We start from the raw sequence: 23003 nt of genomic DNA on the forward strand, positions 1-23003 counted from the left end.
GTGTGTCAACTGGGGACTCTTGTATCCTTTTTATGAAAGCTTATATAGGGTGTGGTATGTGTGTAATGGGGAGCTCTGTGAATAAAGGCTTGGAAGCAACTGAAGACCTGGCTCTAGTATTCTATCCTTCACCACTGGGCTATCCATTTCATAACAACTTAGCGTCCTTTCCACTCTTATTTTGTCCTCAAGGTATCATTGCTAGCTTTCCAAGAGAGAATGTTAGCAATGTTGACTTGCTTTACTCCTCCAACTCATCTCAATCTTGGGGGGAAAAAACTGCCCTCCATTGTTCTATTGTGTCTCACCAAAGGATAAAACGAACGCTGGATTCCAATATGACGTGTGAACTTATCCCTATCCTGTGCTGCCTCCTTAATCCTTTGCTCCCAATTCACATTTCCTTCTCCTTGAAAATTTGATCTTGTTCACCGTAACTCTAAGAAAGTTGCCTTTTACCCTTCTAACTGCTGCTCTTAGTAATTAAAGTTAACTCTCAAACTATTGATCATTTTGAAAGTTCTCGTTTAATTCATGATTATATAGTATAGTTTTTCAGCCCTCCACATATGATCTTATTGCTTATACAATGTACCTCTGGAGCATTGTTCTTGAACGTTTTGAATCATCCATCATTGCCGTGGAAATCTCCAAGGTCTTTGACGTGCTCTACACTGTGGCACTACTCTGTTATGGTCCTGCTCTTGCTAATGTCACCTTTGTCAGTTGGTAACATGCTTGCTTCTGATTCAGAAGGTGTTGAGGGAATGCTGCATTGTGGAGGTATCATCTTTTAGATGAGATGTTAAACCAAGGCCCCATCTGCCAGTTTAGGTAGCACTACCCTAGCTGCCCGTTCAGGATAAATTTGATGGGGCAACCTTAGAATTTGGCCCTTAGCTGACTTTTAAATGCCATATCTGTCCTGTTTCCAAAGCAGTTGCTTTCCATCTTAAGAACATTCCCCTTACCTTACTCTTTTTGCTGTTGAAATTTTCATCCCTACCTTCATCACTTTGACAATCAGTTTGTGAAATGCTCTCCTTGGTAGCCTTCCCACCTCCACCTTGCTATTTTGGTTCTTTGATCTGTCCCAGAACTGTTTCAAGAACAAACTAGCATCTTTGAATATTTATGATTGGACCATGATTCTTAGTCGTTTACACAGGATATACTTGCGATAGCTCGGGCCATTTAACAATCAACATATTAAATTTCCCTTTACTGAGCAGGAGCCAGTTACATAATTCCTCATTTACATTGTACAGAGAACCCATAGAGAAAAGTCATCTGGGATTGGCTGTTCTATATCGAAATGCCTAGGCATTTCTGTGTGAACTTATGTATATTTAAAACCCTTTATGCTGTTTTAAAAAAAATAAAATCAATAATCTAATACAGACAAAATTACGTTTTGTCAAAAGCAGATTAAATGTGAATGACGTTCACAAATTATGTGCGATTGCTATGAGTGTGTGATGCCCCTGAAATCCTGCTGAGTTTGTAGATTTTGGGTGGACCTGTATTGAGCCGTCTATTTGTGTTGGGTTTTTTTTGTGCATTTGATTGCATTTTCTTAATTGCTTTTTGTATCACTGATCCTCTTTTATTGGCGTGGATGGCGAAGAGAATGTTGTATTGTCTCTGATCGTGTTCACAGGTTCTTGGTCTCTTACTTCCTGAATTGTAATTGATTTTTGTTTGTCTTTTGTTGTGCCCTGATCCCTTTGGTTTTGCTTTTCTCTAATTACCTTGATATTTGATGAAAGATTTATAAACATTTTCCTTTGGTGCTGATGCACCTGTGATCTGTGTTTCGTGTAATGCTCTTCTGATGTGCCTTCACTTATTGGTATCCACAGTTTCGGTTGGTGTTGAAGATCCAGGTTGTTCAGTTGCTGCTGTTCTTGGCATATTTCCAGTCTCACTTTCCAATATGTCACTTTTGTGATGATTTTTGCTTTTGCTGCAGTGGTTTCTTCACAATTTGAGACATTTTTATTTGGATTATTTGCTCAAAGTCTTCCTTTGTAAATTCATCATCGATTTATGTGAGCATGTCAGGTATTGATTGGTTGAATTAAACATTGTAATCCATGGAATTTAGTGTTTGTGGTATGTTTTGATATGTGTTCTCTGCCTCATTTTCATTGGTGTTGGTAGTTGCTATGGAAATGCAAGTAGAGGAAGTGAAAAGGCACTAGATGACATTACAAACTGGGTATGATGGATAACGCAGTTAAATATATTGTATGACGGAACTGTTCTGGTCATATGTCCGAAGCATTTTTGTAAATGCTACATGTGAGTATGTGTTTCGAATGATTACTTTGTTATGCTTTGCAAGGTGTGGATTTTGTTGAGCATGATGATATTAGAGATTTACATTTCTCCTTCCTGAATTTGTATAATTTCTTTATAATCATTTTGAAGATTATTATATCATGGAGAGTGGGATGTATGCTTTTTTTACTGTTGTCATGTGGTGCAGGAATTCTGTCGTGAATGTACCCCACTGCCCCAGGGATCATATACTTGAGGTAGAAATAGTCTTTCTGATGGAGGCAGTTCTGGTTATTTTTTTTCTCTACTCTGTACACTGTTATATGGCTTGGAAAGCAAACAGATTGGCTCAGAGACCAACAGTTGTTTTTTTGAGCTAGTTACGAATGGATATGAATCCATAGCACAAAGTTGTCCATAATTTAACATGAATTGGCTCTGAATTGTTAGACTCTCAGAGGGCACAAAGATGGTAGTTGAAGGAAATGATACTGGATCTCTGCATTAAAGGTATTCATTCAAGGTGGGAGAAAGGCATGTTGGGCAGTGTACCTGTTTCCTAACGTAATATCCCTGATTTGAAGCTGCTTGATAGCAAAAAATCAGAAAATATTCCTCTCCCCAGCATGGAGATCCTTATTCTGACGGCACAAAAGTGGGGAAGAGCAGGGAAGAAATTCTTAATTGGGAATTTAGATAAAAATGCCCAGCTGATATTTTCAGACAGAAATAACCCCCCCCCCCCTCCCACCCCCATTCTCTCCAGCTTTTTCTGGATTACCAAAAAATGCTTTTCTTAAAACAACATTCATTTTAGTGAATTTTAACACCTGAGTTACAATATATTTACAGGCATTTTTAATAGATAAATAGCATGCATGTGTGTCTTGCGCACAGACATAAGAGTTAATGTGCCTGGATACAGAAAACCTGAGCATTGCCCTGGACAATGGAGCATAGATATTTCCAAATATTTTTTTTCCCCACCATTTTTTTCTTAACAAGTCTTGCAACCTTTCCTCTTAAACACCAGCACTTTAATGTACCATAACCCCCTGTTACAGCAAAGGAAATTAGAGCAAATATGATAAATATGAGATGACCAGAGAACAACATTTTGTCAGAATGAAAAGTCCTGAGATTTAAGATTTGAGCTAAATTTGAGGTTTTTGAAATAATCAAAAATCAATAATCTGAAATCTGCAAATATTAATTTTAGATCAAACCACATTATATCTCATGAGATTGGAACATTCTCCCACTTGAAAAGGTTTATGATGTAATCTAAGTACAGAAAAATACTGAAAACCACCTTCAGGGTATTTTGTTTGGATAGAAACTCGTAACATCCATTAGATTTGAGACATAAATCTAAGATAATTGAGACGTCATAGTTGTTTGTGACACAGCCTTGTTTTTCAGTACCTCCTATAAGATTTATTGTCTTTTGTGTGGAGAATTAGATCTTCTGCGGAAATTACAAAATATAGTCCTATTATTTTGTAACCTGGAAACTGTAGTATAATTTAAGTTGCTAAACTTTTCCAAAGTATTTAATCTTGTGGGAGAATAGCTGTTACATTCAGAAAATCAGCAACAGCCTCTGGAAAGACATGAGGCCCTCTGAATTTTGAGCGAGTGCTTTTTAAGGACATGTAGGCTGGTTGTTTTCATATCTTTACACTCTTCCCGTTTGGAGACTAGTGTGAAGAAATGGAAGGATTCGCTTGCTGATTAATGGTTTGACAGGCTGTAATGTGAACGCTGCTTCTGTGGCCGCAACCATCTTTATATCAGCTGATAGGGTGGTTAATCCTATACGGCAGGAGGGTTTTACGGGCTCCCACAACAAATATGATGAGGAGGGGCCACCCTCACCAAGTATCCCGCTTGATGTCAACCAAGAATTCAGAGCTGGAGCTCTGGTTTCCACTCGCCAAGACTGTTCAAAGTGAGGCTCAAACCCTTCACCTTTTGACTCAGAGGCGGGAATGCTATCAGTAAGTCAAAGGGCGCTCGCTCCACTTTGTAGGCTGGTGATATTATTGTAACAAGTCATATGTTTAGCAGTGTATTCATGGAGTCTGCAAACAGTAAATCACAGTCTGGCTCCTGTGAACCTTGCAGTATCTTGAGGTGCGGGATGGTAAGAGCACAGACGTATCCCATCATCTTTTTTTCCCCCACTCCTGAAGCTGCTTGCTTTCTGACTGGTCAGTCATCACTCACTTCCATTCCTGAGCGAAAATGAGCAATGATTGACAGTAATGTACATTAAGGCAAAGGTTAGGACTAGGAGTGGGCCATTTAGCCCCTCGAGCCTGTTCCGCCATTCATGAGATCATGGCTGATCTGTGACCTAACTCCACATACCCGCCTTAGCCCGTATTCCTTAATACCTTTGGTTAACAAAAATCTATCAATCTTAGATTTAAAATTAACATTTGAGCTAGCATCACCTGCAGTTTGGAGAAGAGAATTCCAAACTTCTGCCACCCTCTGCATGTAAAAGTGTTTCTTAACTTCACTCCTGAAAGTCCTGGTTCTAATTCTTAGGCTATGTCCCCCAGTCCTAGACTCCCCAATCAGCGTAAATAGTTTCTCTCTATCTACCCTATCAGTTCCCCTTAATATCTTGAAAACTTGGATCAAATCATCCCTTAATCTTCTAAATTCCAGGAAATACAACCCCAGTTTAATCCTCGTAATTTAACCCTTGGAGTCCAGGTATCATTCTAGTGAATCTATGCTGCACTCCCTCAAGGGCCAATATATCCTTCCTAAGGTGCAGTGCCCAGAACTGAACACAGTATTCCAGGTGTAGTCTAACAGGGCTTTGTATAACTATAGCATAACTTCTATCCTCTTGTATTCTAGTCCTCTAGATAAAAAGGCCAGCATTCCATTAGCCTTTTTGATTATTTTCTGTACCTGTCCATGACATTTTAATGATCTATGTACATGGACCCCTAAATGTCTTTGGACCTCTACTGTTTCGAGCTTTTCACCATTTAGAAAGTACTTTGATCTGTCCTTTTTAGGTCCAAAGTGGATGACCTCACACTTGCCCACATTGAAATCCATTTGCCACAGTTTTGCCCATTCACTTAATCTATTAATATCGCTCTGTAATTTTGTGTTTCCATCTACACTGTAGGACAAACACTCCTGGTCACCACTGTCAAGGTTATACATTACTAATTTGTGTGCATATGATTTACTTAGGCCGGTGACAGTTATAATAGAGTAATCTTATCTTGCCCATTCCAGTCTCATGGGGTAGGTCGTAGCAAGCACTAAATCTGTCATGTACAAAAGTTAAGGCAGTCATATTTCAAGTTTAAATTGAAATTCAAGTTTCTCCTCTTGATATCAGGTGGAAATAAATTTATAACGAGTAAGGAACACAATAGTTGAAATAATACTCTTAACAGTTACGGCTCAGTAGAAGTGCTGAACTGGTTGTAAGCGTTAAGATTGATGAATCATGTACATGGACCATAGCTGATTATAATTGGCAATCCCCGATATATACATATGAAACATTGAGGGGGGAGGGGTGGTGGTGGAGAGAAACTTCATACAAAACAATAGCAAAAATAATTTGCATTTATATAGCGTATTTAACATTTAAAATATCCCAAGGTGCTTCACAAATGGAAACAGGACCTAGATGGAATGAAGACACACTTACCAGATACTGCAATGTTTTTGCATAGAATTACATAGAAATTACAACACGAAAACAGGCCGTTCAGCCCAACTAATCCATGGTGTTTATCCTCCATGCAAGCAGTCGTCCTAACCGCATGTATCCAACCTGCCCTGAGTTTTTCATATTTGTATTTACTCATACCAGGTAGCATCCTAGTGAATCTGCAGTATGCCCTCTCTGTTGCCTCAATATCCCTTCCGATAGATTTTATATGGTTTCACCATTACATTTTGACTTTTATATTCTATACCTCTTGCCATAAAATCCAGTATTTCACTAGTTTTTGTTGTGGCCTTATTCAACTGAGGTGCTGCTTTTAATATCTTGTGAACTCAAACCCTCAAATCCCACTGCTCTTCCACATCACCCAGATTTCCTGCATTTAAAATATTATTTTTAATTTTTTTAATCAAAATGTACCACCTCACATTTACTGACATTGAATTCCATCTGCCACTTTTTTGCCCATTCCACCATCTTATCAATAGACCCTTGCAGCTTCCTTTTGTCCTATTATTTACTCTGCCTCCTGTTTTGAAGATCAGAATGAGCTATTTTACATGTTTTTTGCACGGAGCAATTTCTTGTTGTGGGCTCCATGTTTGATGTTCGGGTTGCTATCCTCTTTACAAATCTTAGTTCTCTTTGACCGCCTCAAAAGCATAATTTCAGATGTCAACAGTACTAATGGTGTAGATGTAGCCACAGCCTGGCCATCACTGTTCATACACTAGCTTAAGTCCTCCATAAATTTGATTGTAAAAACAGGAAATGCTGGAAGCACTCAGCAGGTCACGCCGCATCTGTGAAGAGAGAAACATAGGGTTAATGTTGCAGGTTGATGGTCTTTCGTTAGAACTGCTGACGAAAAATTGGTCTTCCATGAATTTGATTATAAAAACAGAAATTGCTGGAAGCACTCAGTAGGTCAGGCAGCATCTGTATAAAGCGAAACAGCTCTGACGAAAGGTCATCGACATGAAACATTAACCATATGTTTCTCTCTCCACAGATGCGGCCTGATCTGCTGAGTGTTTCCAGCATTTTCTGTTTTTATTTTAGATTTCCAGCATCTGCATTGTTTTGCTTTATGAATTTGATTATTGTTGGCTTACATTTTAAACCATCAAACGCTTGATAAATTATTTATTGTGCCAGAATGGAATTGATCAAGGTAAGAATTAAGCAGTTGACTAAATCTTGAATCTAAAGCTAAACAACTTGAAGACTTAAGTTTAATAATCTATGATATTGATTTGCTTACTGGTACATTTAATAACTTGGATGATAAACTGCATCCCTGCAATATTTTACTTTCTTTATCTTTTCTACCAGCTGCTAATTATGAAATGTTCAAAAATATTGTTCATCTCAGGATAAGCAATGGATAATTAAACAGTTTCTCCTAAATTTTAACGGTATTTCCTAGTAGTTTATTTTACAGCTATTGTGCATTTTTGTGATTTTTTTTTTGTGCGCACAGAACTAATTTTTTAATTAATTTAAAACTATTTAGATTAAAATTACTTTTGACATGATGGGCTGATCTCAAAATGGTGAACATGTTGATCACTACATGTAAAGAAGCTTAATTCACTGGGCAAAGAGCCATTGTTCAGTAAATGCAGCACACATTTCTTGAGTGGCCTGCTGCATGTTACTAATGGCATAATAATTAGCTGTTTGTACAGTGGAGGTAATTGTCTATTACAGTAATACTACTTGGTCACCTACGGCCTTGTTTTTTTTTAACCCTTTTGTGTTATGTATAAATTGCTGGCCGAGTGCAAAAATTAGTGGAGTTCTTCAGTATTGCCAAGGAACTAATTAGGATGATGGGCTAGTGCTCTCCCTTAGCATAGTGTCATGTGAGCGTGTCAAATCGCCCTTCTATCCTCAGTTAAGTTTCAATGTTACTTGTTTTGGTAAGCACTGATTGAATTTAGCTCAATTCAATAGTTTGCAATATTTTTCCAAATAAAAGATTAATGGGGTAGGGGCAGTTCATTTAGGATCCGTGGAAGAAGTGTTCCCACTTTAATCCAGAATCATTTTTATCAATATTTCATACTTACTTATTTCATTCGTACAGCAGCACCATACTGAGCAATGAATGTCCATCAAAACAAAGAAAACAATTCAGAGATGGTGTCCCTTTCAGAGTTTGGCACAATACAGAAACCATATTGATCACGAAGTGTCTCCCCAGCCTTCTCCTGGAAGCATAGCTCCATTTTTTTTTTCTGCTACTGGAAGAAATTTGGTGCCTCATTCATTTTTATACTTTATACTTTTTTTCCAGTTCTTTTTGGCGGGGGGGGGAGAAAATGCTTTCTATATCAGTTTTTTTTAAATGTAATCTTTATCTCTGCTAGATCCCTTTTCTATTTTCTTTACTTGTGCAGTATAACAAAGCAGCTCAAACTGTCTGCTGTTTCTTTCCTGCTACCTACAAGCTTCTGGTGGAGAGGCAGTCTTTATGACATAAAATGGGAAGCTGAAGGGTCAAGCACAAGATGCGATCAGGATGGGAGTTTCCATCACTTTTTTTTGTTTTTTCAAGTCACAGTCAGAAGATCGGAAATTAAGTTCTGGATCTGGTCACAATGTACAATTTAATTAATATCGTCTTGCTAAAATGACTAGGAGGAAGAGTCACCTATGCCGTCTCAATATAGCATGTACTACACACAATTTAGACAAACCAGTTTAAGCCTTATTACATTTTTATTTGTTGGATTGGTGTATTCTATCAGCAACATGAATGGATGTAATTGACTGATTTTTTGTTTACAAAAATCAGTTTGAACCATGCTAAATATATATTTCTACTATCATGCTGGTCTAAATGATGAATCTAGTGTGCAAGTTCCACGAGTTTAGAACAGTTGTTTCTGACAGTTAATCTCACACTCGTGTAGGGATAAAATTATATTTCTACTGGCATCACGTCACAGTGGCACAGTGATGCCATTTAAGCATCTAAAATAATTTCAACTGACATTTAAAAAAAAATCCAGCCTGGTAGATTTTAGTGAGGGTGCATTGAAGCACAAAGAACTTCAGTTTAAATCTTCATCTCAATTGGCATTTGAATTAGATTTTCCCCAGTGAGTTTACCGTTTTTAAAAAAATTGTTAAATGGAGAATCACCTGCAATGGCTTCTCTTCCCCCTCCCGCACAGTTACCACTGGAGTCCCCCATGGATCTGTCCTTGCCCCCTTCTATTTCTCATTTACATGCTGCGCCTCAGTGATATCATCTGAAAACAGGTTCCACATGTACGCTGACGACACCCAGCTCTATCTCACCATCATCTTACTGGACCCTTCTGCTGCCTCTGATTAGTCAAGCTGCTTGTCTGACATCTAGTATTGGATGAGCAGAAATTTTCTTCAATTAAATATTAGGAAGACCGAAGCCATTGTCTTTGGTCCCCACCACAAACCCCGTTCCCTAGACACCAACTCCATCCCTCTCCCTAGCCACTGTCTGAGGATGAACCAGACTGTTCGCAACTGTGCTGTTCTATTTGACCCCGCACACCACCACCACCAAGATCACCTACTTCCACCTCGGTAACATTGCCCGTTTCCGCCCCTGTCTCAGCTTACCTGCTGCTGAAACCTTCATCTATGCCATTGTTACTTCTAGACTCGACTATTCCAATGCTCTCCTGGCTGGCCTCTCACCTTGCACCATCCGTAAACTTGAGCTCATCCAAAACTCTGCTGCCGGCATCCTAACTTGCACCAAGTCCTGTTAGCTCTTCACCCCTGCGATCGCTGACTTATGTTGGCTCCTGGTCCAGCAACGCCTCATTTTTAAAATTCTCATCCTTGTTTTCACCCCTCCTTATCTCTAACCTCCTCCAGCCCCACAACCCTCTGAGATCTCTGTGCTCCCGTTCTGGCCTCTTGCGCATCCCCAAATTTCTTTGCTTCACCATTGGTGGCCGTGCCATCAGCTGCCTAGGCCCCAAGCTCTAGAATTCCCTCCCTAAACCTCTCCGTCTCTCTACTTCTCTCGCCCCCTTTAAGATGCCCCTTAAAACCTACCTCTTTAACCAAGCTTTTGGTCACCTGTCCTAATATCTCCTTACATGGCTCGATGCCAAGTTTTGTTCGATAATTGCTCCTGTGAAACGCCGTGGGACCTTTTACCACGTTAAAGGTGATAAATATATATATATATATATAATAAATATATATATATATATATATATACACACACACTAGTTGTCGTTGTGGGGAGGAAGAATAGAAGATGGTCAGCATAAGTTTACCTCAGTTGCTGCCCCATGTGATACTGGCAGTCGTTACATGCTCCCGGTTGGAAGAGTAGTGTAAAATAGCCGGGCACTTTGGTGTCTCATTACATTTTTAGACAGAGATGCCTTTCTTTCTCTCTCTCATACTTGGCAGCCAGCTCGAGAACATTGGCAATAGCTTGGAAACAGAATTCTCTGCCTGTACTCATAATTGATGAATACTACATGCTGTCCTGTGATTAATTTTGGGCAGGGAGCAAACATCCTTTATATAAAAAAGGGGGAACAATGTAACAATTGAGGAAGAAGGAGACTTTTTCTTCTATATTTTAAAAGGAGTCCTAAAACTGTAGAAATTTACAGCATAGGAAGAGGCCATTTGGCCCGTTGTATCTGTGCTGGCTCTTTGCTAGAGCCATCCGAAACTAATCCTTCTGCTTTGTGCTCTCTCCATAGTCCTGCACTGTAAATCTGCTTCAAATATTTATTTATTTTCCCTTAAAAGATGAAATGGCCTGAACCTCAACCACGACTTGTGACAAAGCATTCCATGCTCCATCATTCCTCTGTGTGAAGACATTTGTTAGCACCTCTCTCCTCACTAAGATTTCTATTTTAAATCAATGGCCCCTCATCATTGACTTCCCAACCAGAAAAGGACAAACTTGAATTTATATAGCTCCTTTCTTAGTGCATCTGAAAGCGCTTCGCAGCCAATTAAGAACTTTTGAATTGTGGTCATTGTTGTAACGTAGGAAACTGTAGGAGCCAATTTGGGCACAACAAGGTCCCACAACAGCAATGGGATAAATGACCAGATAATCTGTTTGTGATACGGGAGAAATAGTTTTACTACTCTACTACCTCTTTCAAAACCTTCATAATTTTAAAAAGCTCTATTAAATTAAATCTCTAATAAAATGTAAAATGCTGTTGGTTTTTTTAAAAAATAATTTTATCCACCTTCACTTGCACCTTTAGGGAATGTATTTGAACCTTTAGGTGTCTCTGTTCATCCAGATCCCTCACTATCTTTCTATTGAGTGTATACTCCCATTCTTTGCTTTTCTTCCCAAAATGTACTGCTTCTCACATATCCACATTAAATTGCATCCACTACCTATCTGTTCATTCCACTAACCTCTGTCTTCCTGAAGCCTTTTATAACCCTTTGTTCAACAATCGCCATATGTTTGTGACCTCAGCAAATTTCAAGATTGTGGTCCACATGCCCAAATTCAAATAGTCTACATATACACAGAGAACAAAAATCGACCTAGCACTGATCTCTGGGGTACATCAATTCCAATCCTTCTCCATTCCAAGCAACACCCATTAACCCTAAATCTTTGTTTCTGTCTGTCAACCAACTTTTTATTTATGCTGCTACATTTCCTCTTATACCATACACCTGAATTTTTCTAACAAGCCTCTTGTGGAAAACCATACCAAATATCTTTTGAAAATCCACGCACACTACATCTACTGGATTCCATTTGTTTTCCAGACAGTAATTTCTTCAAAAAACACTGAAATTTGTCAAACACAATTTGCCTTTAACAAATCTGTGTTGGATGTCCTTATTTAACCCATGCATTTCTAAATGCTTACTGATTTATATCTCAAATTATGGATTCTAACATTGGCTACTTTCCAGTCCCTCGGCACAATTTGCACATTTAAGAAGGATTCAAAAATTGTGGCCAGAGCCTCTGCTATGTCCTCTCTGACTTGTCATGCCGTCAGGACTTGGTGACATATCCACCTTGAGTTTTGCTATTTTCTTCGAACCAAGTGTCAGCTTTGCTCAGTGATAGCACTTTTGCCTCTGAATCAGAAGGTCATGGGTTCAAGCATCATTTCCAGGACTTGAGCACATAATCCTGACTGGCACTTCAGTGCGGTACTGAAGGAGTGCTGCATTGTCGGCGATGCCGTCTTTCAGATGGGATGTTAAACCGCAGACCCGGATGAGCATAAAAGATCCTGTGGCACTATTTCAAGAAGAGCATTACATCAAGTTACATCGAAACTACAGCGCAGAAACAGGTCATTCGGCCCAACTGGTTTATGCTCCACATGAACCTCCCCCCTCCCTACTTCATCTAACCCTATCAGTATACCCTTCTATTCCTTTTTCCCTCATGTGCTTATCTAATTTCCCCTTAAATGCATTTTTGCTATTTGCCTCAACTACTCCTTGTGGTAGCGCGTTTCACATTCTTACCACACTTTGGGTAAAGAAGTTTTGCCTGAATTCCCTGTTGGATTTATTAGTGACTGTTTTATATTTATGATCTCTAGTTTTGGACTCCACCACAAGTGGAAACATTTTCTTTGTCTACCCTATCAAACCCTTTCATTATCTCAAAGACCTCTATCAGGTCATCCCTCAGCGTTCTCTCTTCTAGAGAGAAAAGATCCAGCTTGTTCAGCCTTTCCTGATAAGTATATCCTCTCATTTCTGGTTTCATCTTTGTGAATCTTTTTTGCACCCCCTCCAATGCATCAATATCCTTTCTATAATATGAAGTCCAGAATTGTGCACATTTCTCCAAATGTGGTCTAACTAAGGTTCTATACGAGTTTAACATTACTTCTCTGCTTTTCAATTCTATCCCTCTGAAATGAACCCCAGTGCTTGATTTGCCTTTTTTATTGCCTTAATAACCTGCATTGCTACTTTTAGTGATTTGTGTATTTGTGATTCCTTTGCTTCTCAATCCCATTTGGACTCTTATTATCCAAGTAGTATGTGACCTCCTTATTCTTTCTACTAGTAGGGGAGTTCTCCCAGTGTCCTGGCCAACATTTAACCCTCAACCAACACCACCAAAAACAGTTTATCTCGTTGCTGTTTGTGGGACTATTTAGTGTGCAAATTGGCTGCCTCGTATTTCTGCAAAACAGCAGAATGACTACACTTCAAAAAAAAAAGTAATTCACTGAAGCATTTTGGGGTATCTTAAGGGCATGAAAGGTGCTATATAATTGGAAGTTGTTTCTTTTTTCTTTTCTGCAGTTATCTGTAACAATTGTTCCATATCCTCCTCCTCGTACACCTACACTTTCACTTCCACCACCATTTGTAAAAAAAAAAGCAAAATATTTATTTGATATCTCTGCCATACCATCATCTTCCACGGTTAGATTCCCTTCCTCATTCCTGAGTGGTGCTGTTCACATTAACTTTATTTTCCTTTTTATATGCTTAAAATAGCGCTTTTCATATTACATTACCTGATACTCTTTTTTTCATATTTCCTTTTAGCCCTTCTAATCTTCACCACACATTACATTTTCTATATTCCTCATAATTTTCTTAGTATTGTCAATGCAAACTTCATCATGCGTCTCCCTTTTAAGTTCCTGTTTAGTTTTAATCTCTCTATTTGTCCACAGAACTCTTTATTTATTTATTTATTTACCTGTTTTTTGCCTTCTAGAAATATTTTAATTTTGTACAAAATGTTCCTCTCGTGTTAGATTTCCCACTGCTGATCTACCAACCTGTTGGCTAAGTCTTCTGCCCAGTTAATTTCAGCCAGATTGTTCTGCTTAATCAGTCCATATTGGTGTTTATCCTCCACGTGAGCAGTGGTCCTAATCCCATGTGCCTGCTTTGTTCACACATTTCTTTATTCCCCTTTCCTTCAACCACCTATCTAACCCATTCTTAAATGGTTCAGTCATTTAACTCTGATAGTGAATTCCATAGCCTCACACCCTCTGTAAAAAAAAAAGTTTCCTCCTCTCTTTGTCCTATATCATGGTGTACAGTGTCACAGTACAAGTTATCATCATTCCTGTCTGTCTTGAAGATAATAATGTATTGCACTAGCCAAGAACTTGGGCCTTAAATTTACAATTAAAGAATCTCATAATTAGTGACTGCCTTTAATTAGACCTCGAGTGCCAGTCGAAAAATTATGATAGGAACTGTACATTCGAGTGTAATACTGTACTTTCCCACTGTGGTTCTGCTAACTTGTCATTATTCACACTTTCATAATTTTTCTAAATTATTGCTTGCTTCTCATAGGATAATCTGGTTCCTAGATACTATTCCTATTCATTTCTGTTATATTACAGATGGTTATGTTTCTCAATTTCATTCAGTGTAAATTTTTCACTTACAAGTAAAAAAAATGTTTTATTTACACAAAGTTGGTAAGTGCGTGCTCTAATCATGTGCCAGGTTCCTTTAGCAAAAGTATCCTACTTATACTTGGATATTTATTGCTCCCTCTATTTGAAATATTAAAATTGTCAAATACTAGAACTGTTACATTTTGATACGGTCTCTTAAGCTGATGGAATCTGAACATGTACAATTGAGGTTTATAGTTATTCCACTTAAATATAAAAGTAGGAGATCCACCATGGCTTACTCAGCAAATGAACAACTCAGTGTGTTACGAGCCATTCATAGTTTCTATGTTGACTTAGCTGACCTCACCTGGAAGGCAGTGGAGCTGCTACAATTGGCCTCGGCGCCCCTGGACTAGGGAGAGAGGATCATCCAGGGGTCCCATTGCTCATTGCTCTTAATTATCTGCTGAAAAGCGCAGTCAATTATCTCTGCTGAAAAGTGCACATATGTGGATGTGAGGAGGATTGGGCTTCTCTACGATTGTCAAATAGCTGCCAACACATACTGTCTAGGCTGACATGTAAAGAATGTCCACTTGGATGAGCTGCTGGCTTCCATGGAAAAGTACACTTTATTTTTCCTTTTCCTTCTCCTCTTTCCATTCCTCCTCCTTCCATTATCTCTTCCCCATCCTCCTCCCCCCCCCCCCTTGCTTCATGGCTTAAGCAGCATTAATATGCCAAAAGAAGAGCTAAGCTTGAAATGTCTTTAGAGAGGAGGGAAATCCTAAAACTTGAAGCAAATATCTGCATTAAAATGTTCACCTAAGGTCAAAATGAGAGGACAGTGATTTTTGCAGTACTCCATATTAATGTAGTATATATTCAGATCAAATTTGTGTATTTAGACTGGTTCATATAGACTGTATGCTATCTCATAATCTGAAAATCATGTTTTTCACTAAACATCCCCTGTACATACTGTGGGAGTAAAGCCAAGCTTAATTGGTTCTGGGCAAAACATCTATTTAGCATGTACCTATCAATGTCATGGCATTTACATTGTTGGTGCCACACTTGGTTGTCTACTGTTGTGTCATATGAGGCCCAAGACCTGTGCCATTGTACCAGTTTTTTTTTTTCCTTAGCTAAAAAGATTGTGTTCTCTGCCCTCACATCATACCTCTCACTGTTGAATTGGACACTATCTACCATTCTCTACAAGAGTAGTCTAGATTAGATTTCAGTTTATAATTATTCTCAGTTTCAAAACCAGCCAGTACATGTTTCTTCCTTTTTCAGGTTTTATTCAGAAAATTCACACAGATTAGGCACTGATCAACAAACCTCCCATACAACAATCAATAAAACAGAGCTGTCCTTATTAGAACATGTGTTTTTAAAAAAAATTAAAAATGAAATAAAATAAAGTTGAATTGTGTTAGTACACTCTGCTCTCAGTGCGTTTTCCAGTTTGCTTGGCAGCAGCTATCAACCAATCACGTACATTCTAGATGACCACTGAGCAAGCTTTAAAAACGGGCAAGCACAAACCAATAGGGCTGAGGCACACATCTGGAATTGTAAGCCTCAGTACAGTTCTCGTTCTCTTTCTCTCTCGTCCTCTCTTGTTTCTCTCTCTCCGTCCCTCGTCCTACCCCCAGCTTTACCATGATCGTTTGGTACATGCAGTGGCGCTGAGCAGTGAAGTACATTGCCTGTATCAAAACAAATTGCAGTATATATTCATGCAAAGGGGATCCAAGTATGAGCCAGTTCTCAAAATCTGTTAGTTGCATAAATGGCAAGGATCAACATTACAACAGCACTGTGCTTACTCATGATTTTGAATTTGTTGCCAGAATTTGCCAGACCTGTCCCAGGGTCCTACTTTGTGAAAATGCCCTTTTGAGTCATAGAAAATCAATATATTGGGAATAAGTATTTGGCTCCCACTGCTAGAAGCTTTAAAAAAGATCCCATTAGCATCATTTAAATTTTATAATACAAGTTAGGGAAGATGCTGACCTTTCTGCAACCAGCCTCCAATTTCAACTTCAGAATGAGCTCTCATGTATTTAATCCTGTAACAACTGTTTCAATAGATTGTGTTTATCCATTTTCTGCCATGGCTCTCACTGCGTTATTGGAAGCTACTGATCTGTGGTAAGGAATGCAGTTCGTGCATTGTAGTTAATGCCACTACTTCCAATGCCGTGGGTGAGATTCACTCTGTTTTTGGCCACATAATTGCAGGCGTAGGTCTGGACCTGCACCTGGAGCCCTGCGGGTGTTTAGGAATCGCCAATCTCAATGCTTTCATCTATTCCCATTGGGCATTTGTGCCGGGGACACACGGCAAGAGTTGATACCGAGGAGACACCAGCCCAGTTGACATTGAATATCATGTAAGCCAACAGCAGAAAACCCCTTGGATGGCAGTCCCCCAACAAAGAGATTGTGGCCACATCCAGAATGGTATTGCCAAGGTCTTCCCAATACCACATAGCACTGTACATCTCATGAACTACATGTTCACAGATAGTCGGAATACAGCATAAAAATATTCATTAAAATCCCCTGAAGGAAGAGATTTAAGGACCCACCAAACCCTTGATCACTAATAGAAACGATTTCAAACCTTAACTGGCTTGGCATACTTACTTTTCCATTGTGGAGGATGGGTAGTTCAAGACAAGCTACACACAAATGTTTGCTGTTGACACCCTATTCGGTACAAGTGCTTCTCTCAGAACCTTAGACTCCCTCCTGGAAAGGGGATTTTAGAAAGTCTATGCCAACCTTGCATCCTTTGTGGACAGTACGCATTAGGGTTACAACCCAGTTCACAACATCAGCTTGCCATTTACAACTCCTGAGAGGAACCGAGCACAGCTGGTTTACTCTGTAGAGGGAGATAAGGGTTCTGGCACAGATCTATTGAAGAATAGCAGTCTGGTTTAATGTGTGGGTCACTCAAAGCCTCAATGAACTTTCTTTGACCCCGGAAACTCTGAAGCTCTTTCGGATCTCACACAGACCACGATTAGTAGTTTTGTGTATTTCTTGTGTTGAATTCCCTGTAAGCTGCAGTGATGGATGTCGGGGCTTACGTACAAAAATGAGCAGAATCTGTTCCCAAAATAGATTGAGTGCACAGAATTCATTATGATGTAAAAACCCAGGGCAAAACTGGTGATGAAGCAGAGAAATGCTAAATGGGTTGTTGTGTGCATTCTGTACTGCTGCCTTCTTGCTGGGTAGATGCTTAGCAGAACAGGTTGAAGGGCATTCCAACCATTCCATGGCTGTGGGTATCTCTTAATGAGGTTCTGATTAATTGCAAGCCTGCCAGATGGAGTAAACCTCACATTTACTAAACATTACTTTCTGCATGTGTTAATGGCTGTGGCAGGTCTGGCCATGGGTGTTTTGTCACCTCTGCAGGTGCCTCCATCTTCTGAATTATATTACTTTGGTTTGTGCTAAAATGAAGCATGGAAGGTTACCTATCTCGTAGGTCATTTTCATCAAATGATGTGCATCCTTTACACAGAATGTTACCACCCAACCGACCCCACAGGCCCTGCAAGAGGATAGTTTTTTTTGGAGGAGAGCTGGGCTTTACAAGTTGGTCAGTTGCACCTTAGCTTTAGTTTGAAATGAATTGGCATCGTGGTACAGATTCTGGAGGTTTGAAGGGCACTGTGCATGAGGCCATGTGAGGCACTGCCTAGCTGCAGTGTCATGACATTTTTAGATGCCTGTGGTTTCCGCAGAACCAACCAGGATGCCTGAGATGCCCTCAGATCTTTATCAAACTGAGGGTATGTTAACATGTAATTTGCATATATTGATTATAATATTGCTGAGTTTTTCCACCATTGTCAAATCTCCAACTTTAACCGTGACAGACTTGTGGGTGATCAAAGTCATTTGAAAAATTTAAACTCTGAATTAGTCTAGGGTTTGTTTCCTCACAGAAAAAGAATATATCCCTAGCTGTCTCAAATCTGTCATCATTGTTTTATTACAGTGAAGAATTATTCATGCTACATTGTTGTAGAATTGAGAGACTGAATTGCCTCATTCTTTCAAGGTCAATGTTCAGCACTCACATATACTCTTTTAGTTTCCTTCCTGTCTTTATGCCATGCCTCTGTCCTCTACTCCCTTTTGCTACTGGAATCTATTTCCTTTGTGAATACTTCAACTGATTTGCATTTGAGTGCCAGTTGTTCAACATAAGCGCTCAGGTCATATTCCTTTTTGATTGACACTCCAATAAGAATACAACGTTAAAATTATATTTTATCAAATGGCATAAAGCCACTGCATGGATGACAGAAAATAGTACATCAGTCAATTATTTGGTAAAAATATTTGAATTTCAGCCCTGATCTTTCTCATGTGCAGCTATAATCTCAATGATCTTCGTTTACACAGGAATGGAGAGGGATTCTGGTAATTTATGGAAACAGCATTTGGTTTATTTTTAAAAATGTAATCTTCCTGGCAGTGTTCTTAACCCTTTACAGTCACTGGGCTATTGTTCCCCCTCCCCCGCACCCTCACCGTGAAGCCAGATAATGGATTGATTTTCTGGTGAGAGTTCAAGGTTCCATAAACTTGAATTTCTTTTTTTGTAACTATGTCTGAATTTTGCTTCACTTCAGCATTTCTGCAAAAAATTAGTTTTGTTGGTTCTCAACACTACTTAAAACAACCAATAATAAACAAATAATATAGGTATTTGCATTAAGGATAGTGTTGCGGCTCTCCAGTTGCTAATGCATGTAAAACATCAAATTGAAGTATCTGATTCATTCTGTGAGATCTGCTGTGATATGCAAATGTCCTTTACACACATACTTGGATTTGCTAATTCATCTTTGAATCCAGCAGCTTAATAATATTTGACCTTGCATCAAGAGCATTTTTCCTGTTTGCAGCTTATTTGTGCAGTCTGCAGAAGATGTGTTTGATAAATGAGTTTGATTATTAAGTCAAGGCTATATTTGTAATATGACGACCAGTCCTCTGTGGTTGCAGTTTACTTCATTATCGTGCATTTATTTGATCTCCCACAGCGGAAACTTCTACCTCCAATACCTAATCCTCGCAGAACTAAATCTATGTACAGTGTAAGATTCTTTTTTGTGGAATTGGTTCTAGAATGGTGTGAGGGACTCCGGACCTTTTGTAGACTTGGAAATTGAGGATGTGCCTGTTAATACTAATCAATACTTGCTGCTGGATTGGTCTGCTTTTTCCTTTTTATTAGTGGATGTGCATGTTTATGTTTTTTTTAAAAAGGGTGGCCTGTTGCAACAGATCTGTCTATAAGACTGAACTGGGCTTTAGCTAATGTCATGACTCGCTTAAATTGGCTTGTGCTTGCTGATGACGGTGTTCAGTTGGAAGTGTCAGGATTAATTAAGAAATGTACCATTGTCAAAACATTCTGTATCCTAACTGCTGCTTTCTTCTTCTAGATTGAAAAAATAATGAGTTCCATTGGTGCAGGGATTGACAGTGATTTCAGAAAAGAATGGCAGAATACTTCAGGTAAATGTACGGTAAGAGTATGTAAATGTGTATTAGCTATTTGGTTGACTAAATTGGAATTTGCATAAAAGTCAATTCATTTTACACTGGTTGTGTTTAAACTCGAATTGAATGTCTTTACATGTGAGGTAACGACTAGTAATTACACCTTGAGATTAAAGAAAAGTATTCACATCATTAGAATAGCCTACATTTACAAAGAAACCACCGAACGTGGCATATTTTGCCTGCTGGCCGTAACACGATGCTTACAGTATTTTACATAGTAAGATCGTGACGCAATACAAATTGGCTTTCATCTTGATTTGTGAATCTATATAAAGCTTGTGGAAAGTTTATTTTTAAAATCAAAGACTAATCAGTCCTGAAGAGATGTTGCAAAGCTATGATTTTATGCAAATTTCCACTACAGTCTGGACCAAGAAAGAGAGTGCCTGTTCAAAAACAATTGCATTTATGTCTCTCTTTATTTATCTTTGGGCTTGTGTTGAAAACAATTTAACCCATAGCCCTCTGAATAAAAAGTAACTCTACAAATGCTGAGTCAAAACCAGAATTTTAGGCTTTATGGAAAAACAGTAACATAAAGGAGTTTTGTAGTGTTGGGGAGTTGAAAGAATGCTCAGACAATCTCAAAATGCTCCACTCGTGGCTTTACATTTACCAGCACATCATTGGTGATTGTGGGGCCCACATGGAGAAAAAAGACCCTGATATCCTGCAATTCTGACCTCTGTCACAGGTTTGGCATTCCATCCCTGGGATGGAGTTCACCGTTATATTATAATGTGGTAGTTGGGGTGATACAAGCCTGCTGTGAATGGAAAACTAATAATATACAAGTGCCTTTAGTTTACCAAACATAAGTTCAATTCAGACCAGTCTTTTGCTGTACAAGTATGTGCAGATTATACGGTACCAAATGAGTACTGCATTCTACATCAGATGCAATTACTGTGAATATTTTCTGGGAAGGAAAGGATTGTGAATTTGCACAATTGAGGGGGAATCTTCTATAATCAAACACTTTGCAAAGTTTCTATATCTTTTTACACATTGTACAGTTTGATGTCCTTGGACTGGTATCCATTTGTTTCCATAGTGAACATTTGTTCCAACACTTGAAAGTTAAGTAGAATTAATTTGGCTTGCACATCAAAGCAACCAGTGTTATATTTAATTTGGATGGGACTAATTAGCTTTACTACTGTGAAGCCAGACTGCAAATGATTGTTGGGTTCTTCTGAATGTGAATGCTCTGATTATTTGGGGCATACATAAATGATGTCATAAACTTATGTGGCTAACAAGATGCATGTAGAATCTTAAAAAAAGTGGTAAATGGTAACAAAGGATTGTGTTCAGTGTGCAGCATTTGAAACCATAATCAGTCAGGGTGGCTTGTTTGTCGTGCATTGAATTATGGCTTAATTTGGTAGGATGCAGGATTAATCCTGCGACTCCTAAAGTTAGAGTCGCAGGTAGCTGTTCCAGCGTCAGTGGAAAGTGTTGAGTGAAAGGAAAGCACATTCCCACATGGAGGCGGGTCCACTGCCTGAGACATCACTGGCAGAGTCCTCGAAGCAGATTGCTACTGTACTTTGGCTGGTGAATGTTGCATGGCAACGAGTGCACTGAGTTGGAGCGTTGTCTGAGTGAAGGGACCTGCTCCATTGAGTTTCCATCTCAGACTTGTTGCACAGAGAAGTGTTTGGTATATCCCCATGGAGGGAGGAGAAATCAGAATGAATGTCTCCACTAGACAGCCGTTAATCTCTTTCTGACAGCTGCCGAAGGGCATTATCGGTGAAGTCCTGTTGTCTGCAGAGGTGCAAGCCCTGAACGTGGAAAAGGCGAGACTCAGGTGGAAGCTTACACGGACCTGTTGGAGAGGAACACACTCTCTAAATAAAATTGGACCAAAAATATTAGCCCTCTCCTCCCTCCCTTTTCCCTCCCTTCTCCCCACTCCCTCTTCCCTTTCTTCTCCCTACCCCCTCTTCCCTTTCTTCTCTCTTCTCTCCTCTCTCCACTCCTGCTCCCTCCCTCCTTTCCACTCCTGCTCCCTCCCTCCTTTCTACTCCTGCTCCCTCCCTCCTTTCCACTCCTGCTCCCTCCCTCCTTTCCACTCCTGCGCCCTCCCTCCTTTCCACTCCTGCGCCCTCCCTCCTTTCCACTCCTGCGCCCTCCCTCCTTTCCACTCCTGCGCCCTCCCTCCTTTCCACTCCTGCGCCCTCCCTCCTTTCCACTCCTGCGCCCTCCCTCCTTTCCACTCCTGCGCCCTCCCTCCTTTCCACTCCTGCGCCCTCCCTCCTTTCCACTCCTGCGCCCTCCCTCCTTTCCACTCCTGCGCCCTCCCTCCTTTCCACTCCTGCGCCCTCCCTCCTTTCCACTCCTGCGCCCTCCCTCCTTTCCACTCCTGCGCCCTCCCTCCTTTCCACTCCTGCGCCCTCCCTCCTTTCCACTCCTGCGCCCTCCCTCCTTTCCACTCCTGCGCCCTCCCTCCTTTCCACTCCTGCGCCCTCCCTCCTTTCCACTCCTGCGCCCTCCCTCCTTTCCACTCCTGCGCCCTCCTTCCTTTCCACTCCTGCGCCCTCCCTCCTTTCCACTCCTGCGCCCTCCCTCCTTTCCACTCCTGCGCCCTCCCTCCTTTCCACTCCTGCGCCCTCCCTCCTTTCCACTCCTGCGCCCTCCCTCCTTTCCACTCCTGCGCCCTCCCTCCTTTCCACTCCTGCGCCCTCCCTCCTTTCCACTCCTGCGCCCTCCCTCCTTTCCACTCCTGCGCCCTCCCTCCTTTCCACTCCTGCGCCCTCCCTCCTTTCCACTCCTGCGCCCTCCCTCCTTTCCACTCCTGCGCCCTCCCTCCTTTCCACTCCTGCGCCCTCCCTCCTTTCCACTCCTGCGCCCTCCCTCCTTTCCACTCCTGCGCCCTCCCTCCTTTCCACTCCTGCGCCCTCCCTCCTTTCCACTCCTGCGCCCTCCCTCCTTTCCACTCCTGCGCCCTCCCTCCTTTCCACTCCTGCGCCCTCCCTCCTTTCCACTCCTGCGCCCTCCCTCCTTTCCACTCCTGCGCC

At 40.4% G+C, this 23003-nt stretch overlaps 1 protein-coding gene across 8 annotated transcripts in view; it reads left to right on the plus strand.

Moving 5' to 3' along the window:
- Positions 1 to 23003, plus strand: part of LOC137344410 (ankyrin repeat and SAM domain-containing protein 1A-like) — a 345223-nt gene that overhangs the window by 187684 nt on the left and 134536 nt on the right. For 6 of the 8 annotated variants that reach the window (XM_068007344.1, XM_068007345.1, XM_068007349.1 and 3 more), the window contains 2 exons: positions 19452 to 19505; positions 19857 to 19929. In XM_068007344.1, coding sequence (XP_067863445.1) covers positions 19452 to 19505; positions 19857 to 19929 — 127 coding nt within the window. The remainder of the gene's footprint in view (positions 1 to 19451; positions 19506 to 19856; positions 19930 to 23003) is intronic. The other 2 variants (XM_068007346.1, XM_068007352.1) reach the window with 1 other exon arrangement.

This window comes from Heptranchias perlo, chromosome 27 (genome assembly GCF_035084215.1).
Source record: "Heptranchias perlo isolate sHepPer1 chromosome 27, sHepPer1.hap1, whole genome shotgun sequence".
NCBI lineage: Eukaryota > Metazoa > Chordata > Chondrichthyes > Hexanchiformes > Hexanchidae > Heptranchias > Heptranchias perlo.